This window comes from Drosophila mauritiana, chromosome 3R (assembly GCF_004382145.1).
Source record: "Drosophila mauritiana strain mau12 chromosome 3R, ASM438214v1, whole genome shotgun sequence".
Taxonomy (NCBI): Eukaryota; Metazoa; Arthropoda; class Insecta; order Diptera; family Drosophilidae; genus Drosophila; species Drosophila mauritiana.
Window position 1 is genome coordinate 18,191,492 of NC_046670.1, and position 22,691 is coordinate 18,214,182.

The 22,691-nt window shown below is 42.4% G+C and overlaps 1 protein-coding gene across 1 annotated transcript; it reads right to left on the reverse strand.

Moving 5' to 3' along the window:
• Positions 1 to 17,333: 17,333 nt before the first annotated feature.
• On the reverse strand, positions 17,334 to 22,280 carry LOC117142840. Its single transcript, XM_033307073.1, has 8 exons — positions 22,137 to 22,280; positions 21,562 to 22,069; positions 20,163 to 21,500; positions 18,663 to 20,100; positions 17,958 to 18,593; positions 17,736 to 17,878; positions 17,561 to 17,669; positions 17,334 to 17,504 (listed from the first exon to the last, which is right to left on the reverse strand). Coding segments are annotated over exons 1-8 (4,239 nt in total). The 5' UTR covers positions 22,139 to 22,280; the 3' UTR covers positions 17,334 to 17,439.
• Positions 22,281 to 22,691: the final 411 nt, after the last annotated feature.

Genomic DNA, 22,691 nt, shown 5'->3' on the forward strand with positions numbered 1-22,691 from the left:
TAGTATTTATATAAAATTAATTGTAAAGACATAACTTTGAAATGACTAAACATAGCTACTTGAACTTAATTGTTCACCAAGTAAATTACCTTGGCAGCAAATTGGATACATTTAATGAATTCCTAGAAGGACCACGAGTACAATGGCAGCCAGGGATTGTATCACAAACAGGAGTTGCCACCAAATTGGCCTTCTAATTTACGAAATACACAATGATACCCACACTTTGATTTTTGGCTTTGATCGGGTTGCCCTGCCAGCCTCACTCCCACCAATTGGCTTAAAGTCGATAAGTCATAGGACAGCTCTATGAGTAATAATTAATGGGCGGTCATAAATTATTCAGACCACCTCCGCCCACTCTTGTTTACTCGATTTACCGTTCAGCATTCAGACGATTGAACGACATAATTGCATTTGATTTGCAGGAACTGAGGAACCGAGGGCAATCGCCAGTGGCCGCAGGGCAAAAAGGGACTTTGAATAATCGAAATCGATAGTGATAAGCAACAATAACAGAAATCAAATCAATTCTCCGCCTGCGTATGTCACAAACATGGATAATTAATTGAGACATATTTCACGCAACAGACACAGACCCACAGACCCCATCATGGAACAATGAAACAATGGCTGGGCCCATATCCGAATTCAAAACAGCCCTAAAAGCCCAGGAAACCGCAGACGGGGACCACGGGCAGCGGTGGAGTATCTGGCCCCAAAACAGCACTAACATCGAATTTATTTCCAAAACAAACAAATAACACAATGCCCCAGCCGCAGAAGCATAACTTAGAGTGGTCAGGCTGGGCGAGAAGGGGGCAGGAGTGGGCTATTTTAGAAGCTGTTCCTGGATGGACCACACAAACAACTAGATATGCTACACTTGAAAAAAACTACAGCTTGATAAGCTGATATAACACTGTGATGCAGGTTAGTTTAAAACTAAGGTAAGTAAGCAAATGTAAATATATAACAAATATTTTACTTTAATTGATGGCATTTTCTCTCAGTGCAGCCAGAAGAACAGCAGGCTCAACGTTGCAAAACAATACACAACATGGGCCGAGATCGAAGGAATGGAGCGGACTGGATTGGGTTGTAGAGCAAATCGAGGAAACTTCGGAAAGGACCTCAACTTGACAACACCTTGTTGACTTTGCAAGGAGCTGGGCTGCCGTTTGCTGTCTGCACGTCCTGCCAAATGCTCAAGTGTCAATGTTGTTGTTAATTAATTTCCCGACTGACTGGCTGGCCAACTGAATGACTGACTGACTAGCTGACTGATGCATGCCACCAGATAAGTGGGGCTCCTACTTCCGTCTGACCCTTTAGTGGAGTCCAGGCGGGCGCCTTGATAAACTGTTTGTTTGCCCCGCTGTTGTTGGCCAAGTTGTAGTTGTTGCTGTTACCTCTGTCACTGCAGCCGGCTAATGACAGCCAAACGGCCACTTCAAATGTGCTCGTACATGGGTCAAAGGTCGGGTGCGTGTCGAGTACTCACTCCCCTGTCTGTGTGTGTGTGCGTGCGTGCCTGTTGGGTTGTGTGGGTGTCAAGTGTTTAAATTTCCAGCTGCTACAGTTATATTTATAGATTAGTTGCTAATACAGGACACGAAACAGGCTTGTGGGACAGATAGAACGGCTCAAGAGCTTCGTGGCCCATTTGCCTTTAAAGTTCAATATTTATAATTATAATTATGTATTCCGAAAAGGGCAAAGTTTATAGACCCTCTCTGAGGAATGGTATAAATTAAATACTCCAAGAAAACAGATTCTTATTGTAATTTTGCCGACAACAACACGGAATGGTTATGAATTTCAAGAATAGCCTCTCATCCGCCCAAAAATTCCCCTCTTTAAAGAGTAAAAATAACGTGAAATTCCTTGCCGGCGAAAAATAGCATGTCAGCACATTACAGAACCAACAAAGTCAGCCGGAGAGCCCATAATTATTATTCACTCCCCATTCCCGACCACCAATGGACATGAATTGCAGAAAAGCCATATTTTTGTGGCGCTTTGGCCATGGCTATGGCTATGACTATGGGTAGCCAGGTGGGCAGGTGGTCAGGTGGGCAGGTATCGAATAAAAAGCGGAGCACCATTAGTCATATTAATCCCGGTGGAGTCATTAAGTCGTAAAACAGCGAAAGGTAGCCAAAATGCGAGGCAGTCGGGCCAAAAAAGAAAAAAACTCCACTCGGGCGAGGCGACGCAGGACGACTTTTGTTTGTCTGTCACTTCATTGATGGACATAAACCGACTATGTGGGTCAATTTCGGCTGTTTGCCGCCCCGTCAAAGTCAATAAATAAGTAAATGGCACGAATTTGAGGTGTTCTAGGCGTTTATATAATTTGGTCAAGGCACAGAAGGCAAATAAAATGGAGTAAATGGTTCATATCACTTTTCTTCCAGCTTTGTAATAAATGATCGATAGTGAAACTACTTGTTTACGATACGTGCTGAGACAAAGAAACATAAATATTATATATGTTGCTTTTTTATCTTCAGAAAAGTGTAATTAGCACTTCTATATATATACCTCTTCATTTACTATAAATTACTATGATTAGGAAAGCCTCTTTTAACCTTTCATCTGCAGAAGTCGACATTACTTCCGGGGAAATCAAGTTCAAGTCCCCAATCCGATCAGTGCTTCCACTCAATTCCACACCAGAATGGCAGAATGCCATTCCAAGTCCATCGAGGCTCCCCCAGGGCAGGAGTGCAACTAATCGCATGCTCATTGCTCATCTGCCGCCCATTCCTCGTCACATTGCTTATCCGCAGCGTAATCTGCCGGCTTCCATGGGTGGCGCACACATCGCATCACGCATACGCCACGTCGGCCCGCCCAAGGGCGCATATCTGTTTCAGTCGCTCTGCGAATGTGAACTGCCTATGGGGCACAAAAAAAAAAAAGAGAAAGCGAAAGGAAGAAAAATACAATCCGAGGTACCGCAAACACTGCGCAAATATTTGCTTTAAAATATCTTTCACATGTCAGCGACAAGCGGCCACGGGGGAAATGGCGGAAAGGGAAAAGTCCGGGAAACGCGGGAGCTCGGAAGCACGGCAAAAATGGAAAACTGAGACAGGTGCGGTCGCTCGGTATTTTTATTTGGCCCGGCAGCTTAAGCACGCAATTTGATTTAATTTCTGTTCGCTTTATTTATTTATGGTTTTATTTTTTTTTTTTGCAACGATCAAAGCGAACGATGAAGCCCGCAAAATTTTTCGGGGCCAATGAAATTTGAATTTAAAACTCAGCATGGTAAGGAGCGATGACATTTGCTCCCTTGCGAAATTCAATTGCAAAATTCGCTTGCCATTCACATTTTAATGAATTCTATATGAAGCTCGAAAGTTAACCAAACACAAAGTCATATTAGCAGCGAACAAAGGGCTTAAATCGTCTTAAGAACTATCAGGCTTTGTTTCCCGGAAACAATTTTCCAGCTCTCTCACCTGAAAGTGGAAATTTTGGCCATCCATTTTCCCCTCTGTCAACCAGAATTATGTGCATGCATGTCGACTACTTTCGGCGCTGATGTAATGCGTAATATTCCGTTAACTAGACTTTTCCGGCTTGCCGAAAACAATTTCACTCCGTCAACTTGGCGAACCGCACCCTCTGTGGTGGAACCACCAACGATTAATCACAGTGACTATATTCTGCACAACACTTTTGCATGTTTTTCAGCGCAGTTGCTCCGCGGTGTTGAATCAGATAAAAGTTAAGCTGGCAAATTATGGTTACTCATGGAAAAAGATCTATGGAAAACTAGTTATTTACAAGTGCGTACAAATGAATATTGAATACTAAAAAATTTACCTACAGATAAAGATAAGTTAAGAAGTCAGTTTAAAAGCGAAATATTTTACCAAATGTCAGTCCAACTTATGGCTTACATATGTGTGTTTTCTCTTATTAAGTATTTTGTCATGCAAATTTAAAGACTCACGGCAACATTTCCATATGCCCCCAAGGTAGCGAAATTTCTGTTTCAGGCAAAGCTCAGAAATATTCCTTGCTATTTCCATTCGTAACAAACGCTGTGGCATGCCATTAATCACACAAAGCTGCCTCCAGTCCCCGTTTTCCGGATACGAACTTCCTGGGCGAGCCGGGAGCCCAACTAGTTGTCATAGCAAGTTGACACTTAAAATGTTAGCTAAATTTACACATGCACTCAGCTCGAAGTCAACAAATGAAGAGGCGGGCTGGCGATGCCAAACAATGCTCTCGAAGAGCTCAAGGATACACCTTCCACCCCGACCATCCATCGGTGGCTGGATCCGGATGGCCCATTGGTGGCCCTGGATGGGCGTGGTGACTGATGGCAGGCGGCAACTCTAACACTTATCGTTCATTATTATCTATCGCCATCGCCATCGCCGCAAACGCCGGAAACTTCGCAGCGCCCACTTTTCCACGGAACCACCCACTGCCCACATGGTCGCACACACTTAATTGATTTCTTTACTGTTGCCCCAGCCATTTTCTTCGCGACGAAAAGGAATCACCACGGTTCGCAACTTTTCCAGGTCAATTTAAGGTGCATCAACTACACAGGAAAAGCAAAGGATTTAATTGAAAATATCTAGCAAAATATCTTGCCAATGTGTTGTATACAAGATGAATAAGAAATAGTTAAAATAACTAGTTAGATATAAAAGATGTGAAATTGTAATAACCAGCACTCAATGGGGCCTCCTCCTCCTATAAATAGCTAATGAATCGATGCTAATCTAGAGGGACATCTTTCTCGGTATCCTTGTCATAGTTTCCACCACAGCACACGGAGCAATCTCGCCCTCCCACCCACGACATCGGTGACCCTTGAGCTTCTTCCACGGCTTAGGGTCTGGGCTATAAATTAAATTCTTATGCGAGAGGGCTGGCAATTAAGGCACGGATGTGTGACAAGGAGCGGGATGCAGGACGCAGGATGCGTGGGCGGTGGACAGTGTGGGATGGTTACCCGTGTGGTTCCATTGACAATTTCATTAGCTTGTCAGGCACAAGTTTCCAGTGGCGTAATGCCAGGAGCAGCGCCACTCGCTGATGCAATTAGTAAGCGAGCTAAACTAATTAACCAAAGCCGGGATCGAGCTCATCGGAAGTCCCTTCATTTACGGCTAATGTCAGTCTGCATTGCACAGAAAGTAAACAAGATAAGATGGTATTTTAAAATCAATACTATAAATAAAGTTAATTTGTGCTAAAATTCCTATTGATTTAGGTTTATATAGGAGATTCTTTCTTGTTTTAGAATTGGTTTTTTTAGAGCATTTTCTTGAAAGTGCACCTCAAGTTTCGGCTCAGACATATTACTCTTTTTGTTCCCTGGATTTCCCATTTAATTGCTTCGCACGAAAGTGAGGGAAACGCACAGAGCCGCGGCCACGCCCACGCCCTACGCCCCCACATGAGTTATGTAAGCTCATTTAACAGCCGCCTAATTGCTAGGCAATTACACGGGAAATTGACAATGGCAAAACAATTAGAAGGACACTGCCACGCTGGGCACAATGGGGCGTGGCCAAGGCAAACACTCACACACACACACAAACACAAAGCCGCCTTTCACCCAGCCTCCGTACCCGGCCAAGAATAAGGATTTGGCCGAGAGGAGTCAAGGCCGAAGTGAGACATATCCGGGAAAATCAAATAAATTATGGCGAGCTGGGCGCAACAAAAATCGTCGAATGTGCAAAATCGGAGGAATGCGGAGACAAAGCACGGGAAACCCAAATCAAATTGAGATTTATGAGTCCACTGATGTGTGTCTAGGTCAGTCCGAGTCCGAGTCCTTTCTATCCTGCCACTGTGGCTCCTGTTGTTGTTGGCCATATTCACCATTAGGCCGGACAGACATCTGGCTTCCATTTTTCACGTTGTGTCTTCCATTATTGTTCGGCCAGGATTCGCAGGTGTGAAGGAAGCATTGTGCCGGAGCGGAAAAACCCAGAACAGCGCATAGAGGAAAGTTTTCATCGCCGGCCAAGGCGGTCGAAAGTATTATATCAGCACGTATAATTTATTATATTGATTTGCTCAGTGACAAAACAAGAAAAATTGCAGGAAACACGTCTGGCATGGCAGTTAGATACCTTTTCTTCAACGTATTTGATTCAGCATACGAAAGGATATTTAGAAATCATAAAATGGGCTTATATAATTCTTAGTTTCTTATCAAAAGAAATTTAGTTATATACTTTATATTGCTAACTAGACTTGTAATATCTAAGTTGACAAAGTCAATGGACTCTTGCATGATTTCATGCAGGCAGTGAAGTACGGGAAGTGAATAAGCTATCAAATAGTTGACCGCATTTCCCAATTTTCCTCATTACGTTTCCGAACACGAGTTTCGTAGGAAATTTTGATGGGATATTTACCTATTTGCGTGCATCAATTATTTATATAACTCCCGTGGGGCACAACGCCTTCGCAGCGCCTCCACCGCCAACTCCCTGTGTCAATTTCGATTTGTGTCATAAATTGGCAGCTGTGTGTGGTGGGGCATCGAAAGGGGGATGGTGGGTGGGGGATGGCAATAAAAATAAGCGGCCATAAAATTCAATTATGGCCACAACAAGTGCAGACATCGCTGGGGCACAAACACCAGTAAACAGCCGACAATGTTGGCTCCCAGGCAATCATGACAATCAATTGTGGATGCATCCGTGGCCCGCATGTTGCAACCACCTACGTATGTATGTACATACATTGGCATAGAGACTCCGAATTGAAATCGGTGGCAACCGCATAGTGAGTCTTGCTTCCCACAGCCGACATATGAATAATGTGGCAAGCCATTCGCACACCAACCAGCCCACTGGCGAACATGCAACATGTATCGCTACAATTTGGTTAGTTTTCACAGTCAGATGTCCTGCGACCACGTCCTGCCATTCGTGCCACACAGTTTTGTTACTTTCTAGCTGCAGCTACAATGTGAAGACGAACTTATGCACAGAGAGAAATTTAAAATCTTTTAAAAATTCTAATATACATTAGTTAGTATCTTAGTCCTGATTTATGTGGAATAAAATGAACTAAAACTATTTTATCTAAGCTACCTAATACGTATAATCTCAGTTCTTGAGTGCTTTTCTCTGTGCACCCATTTAAATTTAAATCTCATGCACCCTTATAAATTCACAACAATGCATCCAAAGTGTACTTACCACACACACACAGTCGTGCAACATACGCACTAAGGACCCCTTTTCATGTGCAACGAAACTTTGGGAGTCGTGCATTTGCGAATGAATCGATCTGCACAAACGCATCTCGTTTGTTAAGTGCCCCATAAAGAATTTATTTTATGCATACTTGGCACTTGAAAATTCCACAGAGGTACACATTCTCTAGGCGATTTGTCAGAGGACCAATAGTCAAATTAATTCAAATATTTTCTTTAAAAGATATATGTACATATGTATATGCAACAGAAACCGTGTGATGCATATTTAAAAGTGTTTTTTTTTCTTCCATTTCTATCCGAAGGATACGAGAAGCCGTAGCCATCTAATTTGCAGCTACATGGTTGCAATTTCTAAAAGTTCTCCACCCAGTGTTTTAAAATGAAATCAAATATTCATTGGCAAATATAATTGTCCAACTGTGTACTTGGCCTTTTAATTAAGTTGCCAGCTCGGCAAATAGCTGGGCACTCGGCATTCGCATGCATGTTGTAAATGCTCTCCATGTGATTTCCCCACTGGACTCTTTTGCCGCCATGAACGTGGCCAAAACGGGCTAAAGACGAGACTCGAATGTATCTATATATATGTACATATATCTATACATATATGTATCTGCGAGTGGGTATTTGGATGACTAGCCATTTAACCTGCGTCAGAAATCGACGAACGAACGAACGAGCGGACGGTAAAAGTACAAATGATAATAATAACTGCCACACATACCAGTACTTGGCCATAAAAACCAATGGCAACAAATATTGATAAGTGCAATTTGAAATATTTGCACAGCGTTTTGTGTTGCAAACACTGTAAATTGCATTTAGATAGATTGAGTATTTATGATGCCGCATTGCACACGATTGCATTGCACTTTAGCTATTTGTAAATATTTCAACACGATTAAGTGACAGTATTTTTATCGGTGTCGTTAACTATAAAGTGTTGAATTGCCAATTGTCTCCTTAATAGGTAATAAGTAAGTAGTAGTAGTATTTATACATATACGAATATATTTATACATATTTATAGATATACGAATGAAGCTTTTCAATTTCTTGAATGCACATTTTTTAGGCCCATTTTCACACTTAAGCTAATGAGGCTATTATTGGTTGAAATTGGGTTATTGTCTAATGGCAGCACTTTATGGCTTTTTAATGAGCACCCGAAATGTGCGGGCCATAAATCAAAGCCTTAGATGCGAGGGCGGTTCTAATGGTTGGTAGAAGGGGGTGATGGCTGGAGTTCGAATAAGTTAACACATCAGCAATAGGCCCTCATATGCAGTGGTAATATCGCATTATGCGAAGGCTTATCGGGAACTCAACATCGCCGGCATCGATGGCGAGGCTGCCTCCAGCCTAATGCCATTAAATCCTATCAATTTTCCTCACCCGGCTACAACAAATTTAAATATTTATGCTGTGGCTTAAGCTGGCAACAATAGCACGGCCCGGGGAAAAGGCTCAAAAATTGGCAATAAAAAGTTTGGCGTTAAAGGGTCGCCTAAGCAAATTGAACCCAAGAGCGTCCAAGCACTTAATTGAACCTATCAATATGTAAATATGTGCGTATATACGAATTTGTGCTGAGTGTATACAATATCCATGTGTTCATTTGAGCCGTTTTCTCTTCATATGCCTGTTTCTAATTTGCTTTCACTTTAATGTTTTATATTCCATCTTTTTTAGTTGCCAGCTTTAAGGTTTCATGCCCGAAAAGTTTATTGTTACACAATTTGGCAAGTTTAATGGTCACGCTCGGCTTGTCGGAAACTATAAAACTTGAATGGTTTTGTAATTTGGGATTTTATTTGTGGCTGGCTGCTCATCTTTGGTCAGTTATAAGTTTATTAGCAGCAGTACGTGCTTTGGTAAAAGAAAGAAGTTCATCTTGTGGCTTGCAATCAATAATTGAATTATCCAAAATTTTGTGCTTTTAAACTGTGTTATTCTTTATGAAGTTTTTTCAGTTACTAAATATTTATTAAAAATATTAATTTTATCACAAATATCACTCTTTAATGTGAATGAACACTTTTTCATGCCAATAAAAGCGTCACATAATTCGGCTAATTAACTGCTGTCTCACATGTTCACAAGTACAAGTATGGCATATCATTCAGATTTCTGGCCAACATAGCTCCACCTGCGAGGCATCGCATTCCGCGCCACTTTGGTGTTATTTTTTTTCAGAATTTTCCTGGCGCTCATAAATTTTGCAGTGTCTGCGGCATGTCAGTGCCCCCCCACTTTGCCCCACTTTTCCACTTTTCCCCGCCAACCATTTGCCGCGGACTATGGTGCGTGATGCTGATGGTGGATATGGTAGATGGTAGATGGCAGCCAGCCGAAAACGAGAAAAATCTGTCAACGGCACTTTTCACTTTCCCTGGAAGGGAATGCCCCTTCGCAGCAGCTCCTTCCCAGCATGTTGTGCTGTTTTATGCCACTAAATATGCCAAAGCGCGCGTAAATTGATTTAAACACGGCGACAAGGACGTGGCGGCGTCTATACGGATGCTTATGTGGGTACGTGGGCCATGGAGATGGTGATGGTGGAGGCGGCTAGGTGGGCACTTAGCGCTCCCAGGATCCTCTTTAAAGTTGGAGCCCGTCGCCCTGCTAATAAGGAGTCTGCTGCTCCTTCCTGCCGCTCGGCTGTCAGGCATTACTGCTTAAATATTTGCATAAAGGATATCAACGAATTCCACGAAGAAAGCAGCGGCATTTCTGAATATTTCCCAGTATTTTGTCATAAAATATTTGGACTAAACAGTGGGTGGTGGGTGGCTAGACAGAATTTCGTGTTTTCTCTAGAGCATATGCAAATATATAGCACCCACATTGCTGACATAGTTTAAGCCAAAGTTGCTCAGTGGCAAGACAAGTAGCTTGTTAACTTTTTTTATTTATATTATGTGCGTCATATAAATAGTATAAAATTGTCATATAAATTGTAATTAATTCAAACATATGCAGTTGGCACAAATTAAAAATGTAATCAAGTGTCAAACACGGCTTGTGACACAGATACATTCTTTTGGTTTAATTATGTTTGCCACAGCTCAGCGGCCTGGCCAAAATGTTTGCCATATTTGTCATATTTTTGGCGTAAACAACAATATTGCCCCTCGGCACCTACCTCAATTGTCAATAAAGGCCTGGTATATAAATAAGCCCGTCTGCGTTATTCCAGTTGCCAGTTCGATTCTGTTCAGTTCAGTTCAGTTGCCATAAAACCGCCGCAATGGACGCTTATAACTGGCCTTAATCAACAACAGGCCAACGTCAAACAATATTTTAATCAGGGTAGCCCTGCGTCCGATCGAACCTTTGGCCATAAATCTCGAACAAGCGAATAGAGGCCGCAAAAAGTTACGAATTCCAAAAAAGTACGACGGCAACACACAAAAAAAAAGAAATCAATTGGCCGTAGTGAGTTTAACTTGTTATGCTGGATTTTCCCGGCCAAAAAGGGGAGGGATCTCCTGCGTCATGGCCACCACCATGGATAAAAATGAGAATGAGAATGATTACGTCCGAGAAGTTGTCTTGGACATTTGATTATTATTATTAACACGTGACTGAAACGAGGCTAATTCAAGCGAGAATTTAATTAAAAATTTTTACCCTTAATAACTGGCCGTGCGAGGCTGCTGGATGGAAGGTCGGCGGGAAATGCAGGAGGAAAAACACGGGGGTAGTCACAAAAGGCGTAAGAACAAAAAAAAAAAAAAAAATACAACGTGACATGGAGCTCTGATGGCCAACGATTTTCCTGCCATTGTCCGGATGACGTTGCCCGTTTTGGTTACGCCTGTAAATTGTTCGATGGTCGTTTGCTCGTCTTTCGCTCTCTTTTATGAGCTTTTTTTAATTGTCCGCCACGCATTTGGAATCGGCTCGCGCTCGTCCTTGTCCCCATCCTTATCGTCCTTATAGTCCTTGTAGTCCATATCCTGGCAATGGATAAGCCGACACACAGAATCGAGGATTCATTGGCCGCCGCTTGAGGAATGATGCTGCAATTTCATTGATGTCCTCCGCGCGGACCATTAATTGTTTAATTTATTGAGCCACAAACGAGCTTTATGAAGCCCATGTCATATAATTTAATCAACTGGGCGGTAGTTTTACTCAGATACGGTTGGGTAGTTTATCGCGGTGTAGGCTTTCGGCTCGAATCGATTCCGGCTGCTGTCAAAAGTCTATTGTTATTGAAATTCCGCAAAAATGCAGGCGAAATTAGAACAAAACTTTTAACTCAATTACAAAGTCATTGAAAAACAAATTGCAGGCACAAGCAGAGCGAAATGAAAAGAAAACATGAAGGAGGCGAAGGTGTGGGGATGGGGATGGGGATGCGGCTGTTGCAAAAGTGTGGGAAAAGCCGAAAATGCATTTGTGGATACCACCTACCATTCCCAAATCTTCGTCCCACTCCCGCTGCCACGCCCCATTCGGTGGTTTTTCAACGAGTTGGGCACATAAAGGGAAGAAATTGCTTTGCTTGTCGCTGGAGAAAGTGAATTTCCTGCATTTCCACCATTTCTTCTTGCCCCTCGACCATACCATTATTATTGTTATTTTGGGGTTTTTAGTGTTTGCAGGTTCTTAATGGTCTCGCAATATTGTGGTTCGTTGATGCTTGCCCGTTGACATGGCACGGCATTTTTCGCTTAAGGATGCAATCCGACTTGTTGGCGTGGTTCCGCATTATTTAGCCTTGCCGGAGTCCTTCGACTTTAGTTTGGCTGGCTCGCACCCACATATAAGCCAGGATTATGCAAGGAAAGAAAGACTGCATATTCAAGGGCTTAAAAATAATTTCACTTTAGTAACTACTATATTCAAATGTGATAGCTAACTAGTTAAGTAATAAGTTATAAAACATCTGAAGTCAATTTCAAAGTGGATTTTGATCTGACTGATAATTGTATGACCTATTTTTATCATATTTATATTAATTAATTTAAAATGCCTATTTCGGCATCGTAGCACCTATTTCACTAATAGCTTTAAATAAATTGTGTTTTTGAAAACTTGACTCCTTCATCATAACAATTATTGTCATTATTTAAATATTCAAATATAAATATTTCATGTCGTTAGCTAGATCGTCCACTTAAATTGATATATTCAATTAAATAAACATGACTTACAAGCAATCGGCTTTAGTTTTCTGTCAATTTACATTTGTTGCTGGTTTAAGCTCAGGCAAATTATTTATTAATATAACGTATACGCCGTGTTAGACACCGTGTGCAGTTCAATTTCGAACAAACTATTTTTCAAGCGATTGAGCACATTCTAAAACGAATTCAGTTTCCAAATTGTTCAGAGCACAAATTTGGATAGATTTCTTTTCAAATCGCTGCTAGCACAGTTGACCACTTTTACCAATCGTATTTGAAAACGTCACTTGTTGGCAACCGTTACCAACTTTATTCCGCTTGAAACGCCGCTGATACCGTCAACGTGCAACGCCGTACAGGAACTGAAATGTGCGGATGTTTTGGCCAAACTGTTGCGACTGTGGCCAAAAGCAGGCGGCCGACAACAGCCGACGAACAGCCGACCGTTGCCCAAAATGCCGAGGATATTTAGCCTTCCAGTTGCAGCACCGCTTCCAGTGGGCAGGTGGCATGGGTAGGTGGCTTCTTATCAGCGGCACCAGCTGCTGTGATAGGGCCAAAACAGCTGATGAGCTGGCTCGGAGTGGGCGCCACGTCAGTCATCGTTAGTGGTCAACTTCCTGCTATTTTGGCCTGTTTTAAATTGAACTTAGGGATATCAGGGATATATAACACAAGAATCAACTTTAAAACAATCTAAAAATATACAAAATTAAATTGAAAAGTTTATAATAATATAATAAATTCCCTTTCTTTTTAAAAGCACACATATTTTACTATCTAAACAACTTAAAGAAATGAATATTTAGCTCAGACAACCACTGTTCAAGAATTTCCCCTCCGACTTTCTTTGCGCTTGCGCCGATTTCCCCAACATATGGCCGGCTTTCCCCGCCTGGAAGCCGGGAAAACTATCTGTTGCTCCTGTGCATAGGAATGTGGACATAGCCTGGCCACCGATGGCACTATCCTGGTCGTGGGCCGTTGGACAAGCCATTTGCATGCAGCGTTTTTGCACACGTTCGTATGCATCTTACATACCAAATCACTCTGGATGGACACTTGACCAGCACCTGGTCGCCAAAGTCCATCCAAAGGTCGTGGTCATCATCGCAGGCGACTCCACCCAGATGCTGCTGAGTTGGCACTTTGTACGCTGCTGTCGCACCAAATGGTCCGAGCTGAGAGGTTTTTCTGCCTGTCGCCTGACAGTGCGATATTTTTGGGGCACATTGAAGTTGTGTGTTTATGTTTCGGTTCATCGATTGACCTGCCCCATTGAGCGGCACGCCCCCTCTAATGCGGCATTTATCGGCGACAGGAAACAGAAATGCTGCCGTGCATAAACCACTCGAATGCAGCGATGCATTTCCGCTGCACAATCAAATTACAAATATTTACTCTTTATATCTGGACCCAAATTTGGAAAAAATGAATCTGGGGGCACGTGCCAAAATCTGTGAATTCGATTTCAATTTTCGAGCTGTGCGGTTTTTTATTTGCACTTCCGTTTGCATTAGAATTCCCATGCATATTGATGCTCAAACCGATATCGTAATTGAATCCAAACAGGTGCAATAAAAGGAGTAGTATTTTTTATGCAAGCCCCAATAAGTAGGCTACACAAATGGGTTGTACTGCTTTAATATAGCTTAAAAGACTGACATCATGTACACTTATTAAGCCCCACCATCAACCCTTGACCAAATTCCTTGAACCCTTCTTGGGTTGACAGCCATTCGGCGGCGGGAAATAAGGACCTTAAAAGCTTCTTGAAATTTGAACATTTTCATTAGGCCAAAGGACACATGTGAATTCATTTAAGTATGTATATATAAATGTTTGCAAGTACTACCGCCAAGCTGACCGCAAATAGGGAACTCTCACCCCGAAAATCAAACCCATTTCAATGCAAAACGAGAACTAATTTGAATAATTTACTTTCGCCAAACACGGTTAGCAACAACATCAAGAGCAGAAGCAACATTAATTAAAATGAATGGCGGACCGAAAAATTCAAAAGCCCGAAAAATAAAGCACGAGTCCTTGCAGAACAACCTGTTAATCAGACGATGTAGCCGTCGGTTTTATCGTGGTAGCTTCACGTACTCCTGATTAACATTACGCCAAACTCGTAGTGGTCATCAAAAGCGGTTGGTGGATGCACTTCTAAAGTTAAACTAATTTGGGACACGAGACACTGGAAAAATGCAATGATTTTTAATTAATTATCATCAGATTAAAATTGTATATAAAATTAAATATCTAAGAATGCAAAATATCTACATGATGCGGAATAAATATGTATCTTAATATACAGATTTAAAAACTGTGCAGCTTTATGGATACAAAATGAATTGAAATCAAGTTATATCGCGTATACGCAACGTTGGCCGCTGCTGACTGTTGAAGTTTTCGCTCATAATTCATCAAATTTTGCACAAATTGCGAGCATTTTGGACTGTGTGCCATGGGAAATAGCCGCAGTTGACCGACTGACTCTGGCATAGATTTAGAATTTTTGCGAGGGCAACCCGTTGGCGGACACACACAATGCTTTAATCAGCCGCAAATGCAATGAGCCAAGCTGCTGCTGTTAATTAGCGTTAGTGTGCAAAAGAACTGGCATGTCACGCAAAATCAAAGCGGAATACGCTGGAGGAATTGTCACACGTAGTCGGATTATGTGGTCGATTTGGTGACTGTGGCTTCTGCGGCTGCAAATATGAATAGGCATTTATTTAAATTAAATGAATATGTTTTGCTGTCGCTCGTTCGGTCGCGCTGTTTAGAGCAAATCAAGCGAAAATGATTGAATAAATAAATGTCCAATTAACCATTGCTACTTAATTATGCTGATTAAATTCAATTTGTGCACCAATCAATAAAACCATTAATGAATGCATATTTTTGAAGCAAGCTATGCGTTTTTACTTTGGTAAAAAAGCCGCTAGCATTTACAATTAATTCGGAATAATTTTTTTAAGTGTTAGGCCACACAACATCATTTTAATATTCTAGCTTCCGCCAACATTATTGTAATTACATTTCGGTACATAATCGAATTCAAGCCAAGCAATTAAATAGGAATTTATGGTTAACCCATACTCTGCGCTCAGCTCTTTAAGGCACACATAAATGAAGATGTACATTCCGGAGCAGAGGAAAATTTGTATATTTGCAAGAGGCTGCTTGTGTAGATGTCCATTCAGTGCCGAATACACGACTGACCCACAGCAAAATTAAATTTTGATATGGGTTTATTATATGGCAGTCACATGAGACACTCGGCAGCTGCCTTTAAACAAAAAAAAAAAAAAAACGAAAAAAACTTTTGTGACTCTTGTTTGTAATGCAAATGCATGTGGTTCTAGCCGAGCAATGTCAGGGTTCTTGGCCACCTATAAAATGGATTTGTTGACATCCCAACAAAATAAAAAACCGCATACTCACTCCGAAAACTTTTTAAATATGCATGAGCACCTTTTTGCCGATGGTCATGGCCATACCCGGCGTATACTTGATAACAGATATCTCCTTTCAACGCCACACAAAAAACAATGCCAGGAGCAAGATGAATGGGCTCAGTAAGTATACACTTTATACACCAGACAGTGACCCACAATACTTCAGCCGGTCAGCTTTTTCCCACCCATTTAAAATAAAATTTATTGCAGCTTCTGGCCAAAAACTTGGAGAGCCGCCAACAATGGCCTACAAAATTGTACGTCGAAATCCACCTGTTTTCCTTGACAATGAGCTTTGGTCATACTCATTATTGGCCATCAATCATAATGTTTGTGCTCATCTCCACGTAACTTGACTACCATATAAACAAATGCATTTCCCATTTAAAATGTGGGTATTAAATGGTCAATATATTGGGGGCATATGTACATCGGCCAACTTTTTCATATCAACTAGAAATCCCCTTCTTTGTACAATAATTTTTCAGTGTCCTTGCTGTTGGCTTGCCTACCGGGGAGTTGAAGACTTCTGCCGGCAAGAAAATGAAAATTGAACGTGAAATGGAGCAACTGGTTGGACATCCAGCTAACCAGTTACCAATATCTATCCACATTCTGGGATGTCTTCTCTCTGGTTCGTCAGTCATTCTTCATTGGATTGCAAGACTTCAAAGAAACACTACAGGTTTCCCGCTGATTGCCATGCATGAGCTGCATATGGCGGTGGGTGTGGAGTCCAGCTGCCGATTCCAACCCGTCTGTACACCTGAGCGAGACCTGAGAAATTCCGAGTCTATTGTCATTACACACTCGGAGAAAATATATGAACCGATAGCATGTGTAAGCAAATAAATATATAATAATCTATATTTTAAACTTCCCATTTACATAACTTACAACAATCAAGTAAACTAAAGAATATATATATAAGAGTATCTATATATAAAATCTTTCTATTTATTCCTTTTATTTGCAGTGTATGTTCCGTGAAACTCGTAATAGAGTGCGGTGGGTGCGATGATCAAAGGCTTGACACTGCTGTAATGAATGTTAGATGGTGTTTTGTTAATTTTAAACGCTGTTCCAAGTCGCGTGTGTGGATGCAGGCACTGGCACACCTGCCGGAAAAGTTTCTGTTGATTCAATTTTCTTCTTTTTTTTACGAATTTATGTTTGTGTTCCTGCTGCGTGTGATTTTTGTATGTGTGCTTTTTTAAAAATTGCCATACAAAGCAGACGTGCAGATTGTTTCGAAAGTTGCCGGCTTGTTTGTTCTTTCTGGCGTTGTTACGCCTGTTTGCCATTTCGCTTTTGAAGTCTCCAATGATATCGACATCACGGCGAGCGACTTGTGAAATTCAAAGAAAATGGAAATTAAATGAACTTGAAATTCTGAGCAGCTAGGGTTGGAAAAACAAACTGCATACACACACTCCAGCGACACGAAGACATCGCTTAGGTATATCACCTTTGCTACTTAAAATACATGACAAAACGAAGTCGGTCTTACATATTTTAACAAAACAACTCTTTATTATTTTTCTTTTCTGTAGCGAAAACGTAAGAGATATAAATCTGCTGAATATTTAGTATATAAATTACAAAGCAATTACTAACTGCGTATACACATCAGCACACTGACTTTATCTATCGCATTTTGAATACTATACCTAGTGCCTAAAGAAAAAAAGAAACAATTAATAAATAACAAATATTATTCGGTAATATCTTACCCGTATCTATCTCGATCATGTCACCAACACGTAGAACAGAATTGACTTCCTTTTCATCGCCCAAGGCTAAGGTCTCCACGTTAAATTCGCCAAATTGCACAAGGAGTTTCTAAAAGCAGAACAGATTTTAAAATGATCTGCGAAGTAAATGGGAATAATCTTATATTTTACTTACAAGTGGATGGAGTTTGGCTCTTTTCACGCTACGCTTCTGGTATGGCTTGAATCGCATATAACCCAGCATTGCTTTCTCCTTTGTATTGTAGAAAGCGTAGTCGATGCCATCTACCTGACAGAACATCAATTCGTTTGCAGAAGCTGGCAATGAGAAATAGTAATTTATTAATTAATGAACAATATGCGCTATTGATTTTATTTCTATAGATTATACACATACAGACACTCGCGTTTTCATCCGTCATACTTGCACTGGGTGGTGCATCGCCGACGCCACGCAGCCACTGCATCAGTTTAGTGGATGCTTCCTCCTGCTCGTCTCTCATTGGAGTTGAAAATACCACGGGATCTGGCGCAGCTTCCGTATAGGGCGCCTGGTCGTCAGGAATGTAAGGCTCTTCCTGATCGCTTGTAAGTGGAGCAACCGAAGATATCGTAGGCTCTGGCTCTGGTTCTGGCTCAGGCTCCGTATCAGTTTGGACACCTCCAACTGCCTTCTTTGGTCGTCCCCTTTTCTTGGGCACCTTCTCAGCCTCTGCTTGCACTGCAGTTTCTTCCCACGTCAAAGTACTCAAGCCAAGGGATTCGGAATTCGGTATGGCCGGCAGCTTTTCAGAAATCCTTGGGGTACTGCTGCACAATGGTCCCCGGTTGTCTGGTAGGTTCTTCTCTACAGTTGGCTTTGGCTTTTTGGCACTGGCTTTCTTCGCCTTGCTCAAATTTCCCTTTTTCGTCTTTGAGTTTTTGCTCGGTGGCTCTATGAAGCCACTCATAAAGTTAAACTGGCTAGGATCCATGGTGTGACACCAACTCATCTGGATGGGAACTTGACCGCGCTTTGATCGCCGAATACCGGCTAAAGGAGCAGAAAATAATAGAACATTCATTTAATTTTATCAAAACACCTAATATGGAATATACTTACTAGTATTTAGTTCCTCTGCCTCCACCGGCAATTTGGCCAGCTTTAATTTGTCTACCTCAGACTTCCCTTTTTTCGATTTCGCCCTTGGTGCAGGTGCCAATGGTTTCTTGAACACCACATCCGCGCTTGACTCATCCTGGGGACGACTCTTTGACATGTTCTGACTACGCTGCAAAAACTCCAACGCCGCTCTACTCGTGCTGGGTACGTCGTCGGACGGAAGGGTCCTACTGGGAGATGGATTTCTGCTGGGAACATCATCTGACTTTTGATCAATCCGAGGAGAGGGTGTGTTAACGCGAAGTGATTCCATAACTTCTGATGAATTCGCGGTATTTTCTTCCCCACGATTGCTTGGAGCTACAGATTTTCCTGTATCAACTGAGCTCTTTCGGGGATTTGAGAGCATCTGGGATTTGGATAAACGATCGGCTAAGTGATCTTTTCCTTTGCTTTTTGAAGCGTTCTGGTGATTACGATTCTGTTTGTTGGAGGACGAATTCCAATCTGGATCTGGACCTTCAATACATTCTAATGTATGTGATGCCATTTCATCCTTATCGCTCTTTCTTCTAGTGACATTTTTATTTTGAGATTCCTCTTTTCTGTGTTCTTCATTGTAAATTGGTTCTTTGTCGCTGTCATAGTCTTCGTTATTTTCGTACGAAGATGCAACCATATGTTTCTTATTGGACTTTTGTACACTCTGTTTGGAGTGCTGCAATTTTTTTCCACCTCTCCTCAGTATACTTGGTTGCCCATGGTCACTATCGTCGCCCTCTGGTGGCTCTGGCGGTTCACAATGTTCTACTGCGTCATGTGTATTTCGATCAACAAGATTCCCATTTTTCTTCGATGTCCTTGATTGTTCAGCGTTGCGATTCTCTTCTTCAACATATTCCATAGGAGGTGGTACCAGTTCGTTCTCCATCGCCCTTCGTCTATTCGGAGTGGTTTGTTGAAGTTCTTTGGCTATGCAACGCGACTGGCTTGGTCGCTCATCATGTTCTTCCTGTTCCTGGTTCCCTTCGTACTCCGGTGGAGGTAAAACAATGTCATTTTTATTGCTCTTCCGCCCACTTGTGCTTCTGCCCCGTGTATTTACAACGTATTCAGGAGGCGGGGGAGCAATCTCAATTGCATCATTATTTACACTATCATGGAAATCTGGTGGGGCTGCCATCACGACATTATCGAAATCAAATTTTCCGGAGCAGGTAAGATTCTGCAAAGACTGTGAATAGCGCAGTGAAACTGGAGGTGGTGGAACAATTTGGATGCTCCTGCTTAGTCTTGGCAATTTTACAGGTGATAGTGAATCGTTATCATCATGGTCCGAGCTACCCTTTGTGTACAGACTACGCTTGCCGTCCTTTGAAGATTTGCGTCGAGTCTCTAAAGTCTGGGAGAGACCCAAATAGTTTATCAATTCTGTTGTCTGAAAAACGGGGAAAAACATGTTTTTTATCCTTCGTAACATATAAGCGATCTTTATCTTACCATTGGAAGATTACGACGAGTAGATCGTGGTCGCCCTCGTCCCTGCGATCGATCACTGCTTTTAGTTCGAAGACGTGTTTTTCGCGGTACTGGTATATAGTCATCATCCGAATCATCCGAGGACTGTTGTTTTGGCAAACCTTCCGCCTCATCCATTAGATTTCTACGTAGCAGCTCCCTCTGAATCTCTTCTTCTAGGATAAGCTTCTCTGAACGACGGTTCCTGTGCCCATTTAAAGGATATATCTCGTTCAACGAGTTGCGCTTGCGCAAATCCAAAATCTCGTAGTTGCTCATGCGGGTTAGCTCGTAGGCAAACTGCTCGCCATTAATGGGGGCACTTGGAGCCTTATTCAGCGGTATAGCAGTCTTTCGCGACTTTGACTTTTTGGCATTGACCGACTGATGAAGGTTAAGCAAGCGCATAGAGCTCTCCTGAGATTCGATTGTAGCTCGAGCCCGATTACTACTGCGCAAGCGCAGTTGGCGAGTTGTGTTCCCACCTGGAGGAGCTAGATTTAATGGCACAGTGCTGGGCTGTTCGTCGCTTTCGTCGTCGGTCATTATGGCATCCATATTTTCTTCGACCCGCGGAGGTTGTGCAATGGATTTCTGGGGAGAGGTAACGGCGGATTGCCTAGGAGAAGGCGCAATCGGTGGTGAAGATAACGCGCTAACTGGCGAAGTCGGAACAGATTTCATCGCGACAGCGTCCCTTCTTACACTACGATTCGCATTGGATGTGTTTATCACCACAATTGGGCTGATCGCGCTGCGCGACAGAGTCTGCACCAACTCTCCCAGATCCTGCGGCTGGGTTTCCGGCACTACGAACTCCGGTTGTGGCTCTGATTGCCAGGCTGGCTCGTGACTTTGTCGCGGTGGCGTGTCCGGGACCATTAACTGATTCAACCGCTTTACCTTTACTACTGGCATTTTGCTCGGTGTATCATAGCGATGTGATGGCGATAGCAGCAACTGGCCCGGAGCTGGCCCCTTTTCCATTGTATAGGTACGTCGTAGGCCCGCAACGGATGGTGATGACGGAGTAGGGGATCGCGAGTACGGTGCCCGTCCAGAATAGTCCAGCTGCAGTACATTCTTGTGAAAGGAACTCTGTCGCTCTTTGCAGATTTGTTCAATTTCAGCGGCAAGAATGGGGTTCCTGGCAGGTGAGGTCACCTTTGTCTGCAGCGTCTTTTCTGGCTCTGGTTCTTGTGATGGTTTCATAGGTTTCTCCGCTGGTTTATTAGTTTCCTCTCTTGTTGTACTTTTGAATGTTTTTGCAACTTCCTCATTTTGTTTCTCTGGGCAAGGTGTGCTGCTTATTTCTGGTAACTAAAAGAGCATTGTTGTTATTACAAGGGTTAGGTATTTCTGGGAGATGTGTTGAACTTACGAAGTTTACAGGACTTGATATGCTGCGGGTCAAGTTTACGGCCTCCTCGAACTCTGGAAGCAGTTGTCGTCCGCAGCTCCTGGACCTCCGGCGTATGGCATGTCGACGTAGTTTATCAGATCCCGGTACATTTCCACTGCGGCGCATGGAACGTCGATTATTGGGCGACAAAGCTGGCGAGCGACGCGGTGGCACGTTCTCATTGGGGGCCTGGTCCACAGGCGGCTCATTGACTTTCTCGGCGGCGGCACTGCTTGGACTGACCAACTCCCCCAGGGGCTGTACTTCTGGTACCTTGGACTTGGGCTTAGCCTGAGGCTTCTTGATCAGTGGAACCTCGAAATCAAGGTCAAAGTCAAGTTTGAAGTTTCCAAAGAGGTTGTCATTCTGTGCCGGCTTATTCTCGGCAAGCTTGCGCATCATAAAGGCGGCAAAGCGCTCCTTGTCCTTCACCGGCTGGCTGAGGATGTCATCCAGCTCCAGAGTGTCGTTGTTCTGGGGCTTCGACCTGAAAAACAGACGGGTGAGCTCGGAGTTTGTGTGTTCTATTGCCATAACTCGCGGTGGCAACTTACATCTTAGCCTTTGAAATTTGACCAAAGGATTCTCAACGAAGTTACATACACTACAACAATAAACTTAACTAATTTTGCTAAAACTCCACAAAATTTTAAACTACAAAAAAGACGCGACGCTACTCATTTGGCGTTGCCAGTAACGTCTGAAGTCGCGCCTAGGTGAAGTGTTGCCAGAGCGCTCGAATAGACTATCAGAAAAGAGCTATAAATATCTAAAAGTTTCTTTGATAATAAAAAAACATCGCCGTGTATACATACAAATACATAATACAATCGTTTTTTTAAATAGTTATTGTTATATATTTGTTAAATATTGTAGCTGCCTTTATTCCAAACGTTTGCAATGAAAAAATACTGGAAGGCCTTGACCAGCTGTCAGCCATTATATGCAGTATTTCCTTACTAAAATGTACAAAACGCGTAAAACGCAAGCTGGTCACACTCTGCCGCCAAATTTGTTGACAAAACTAATCCAAAATGTTTAAAGCAAATTAAACCGACTTTTCAGATATATTTGTTCGAATTAACTTCAAAACAACTGCAAGCTGCTTT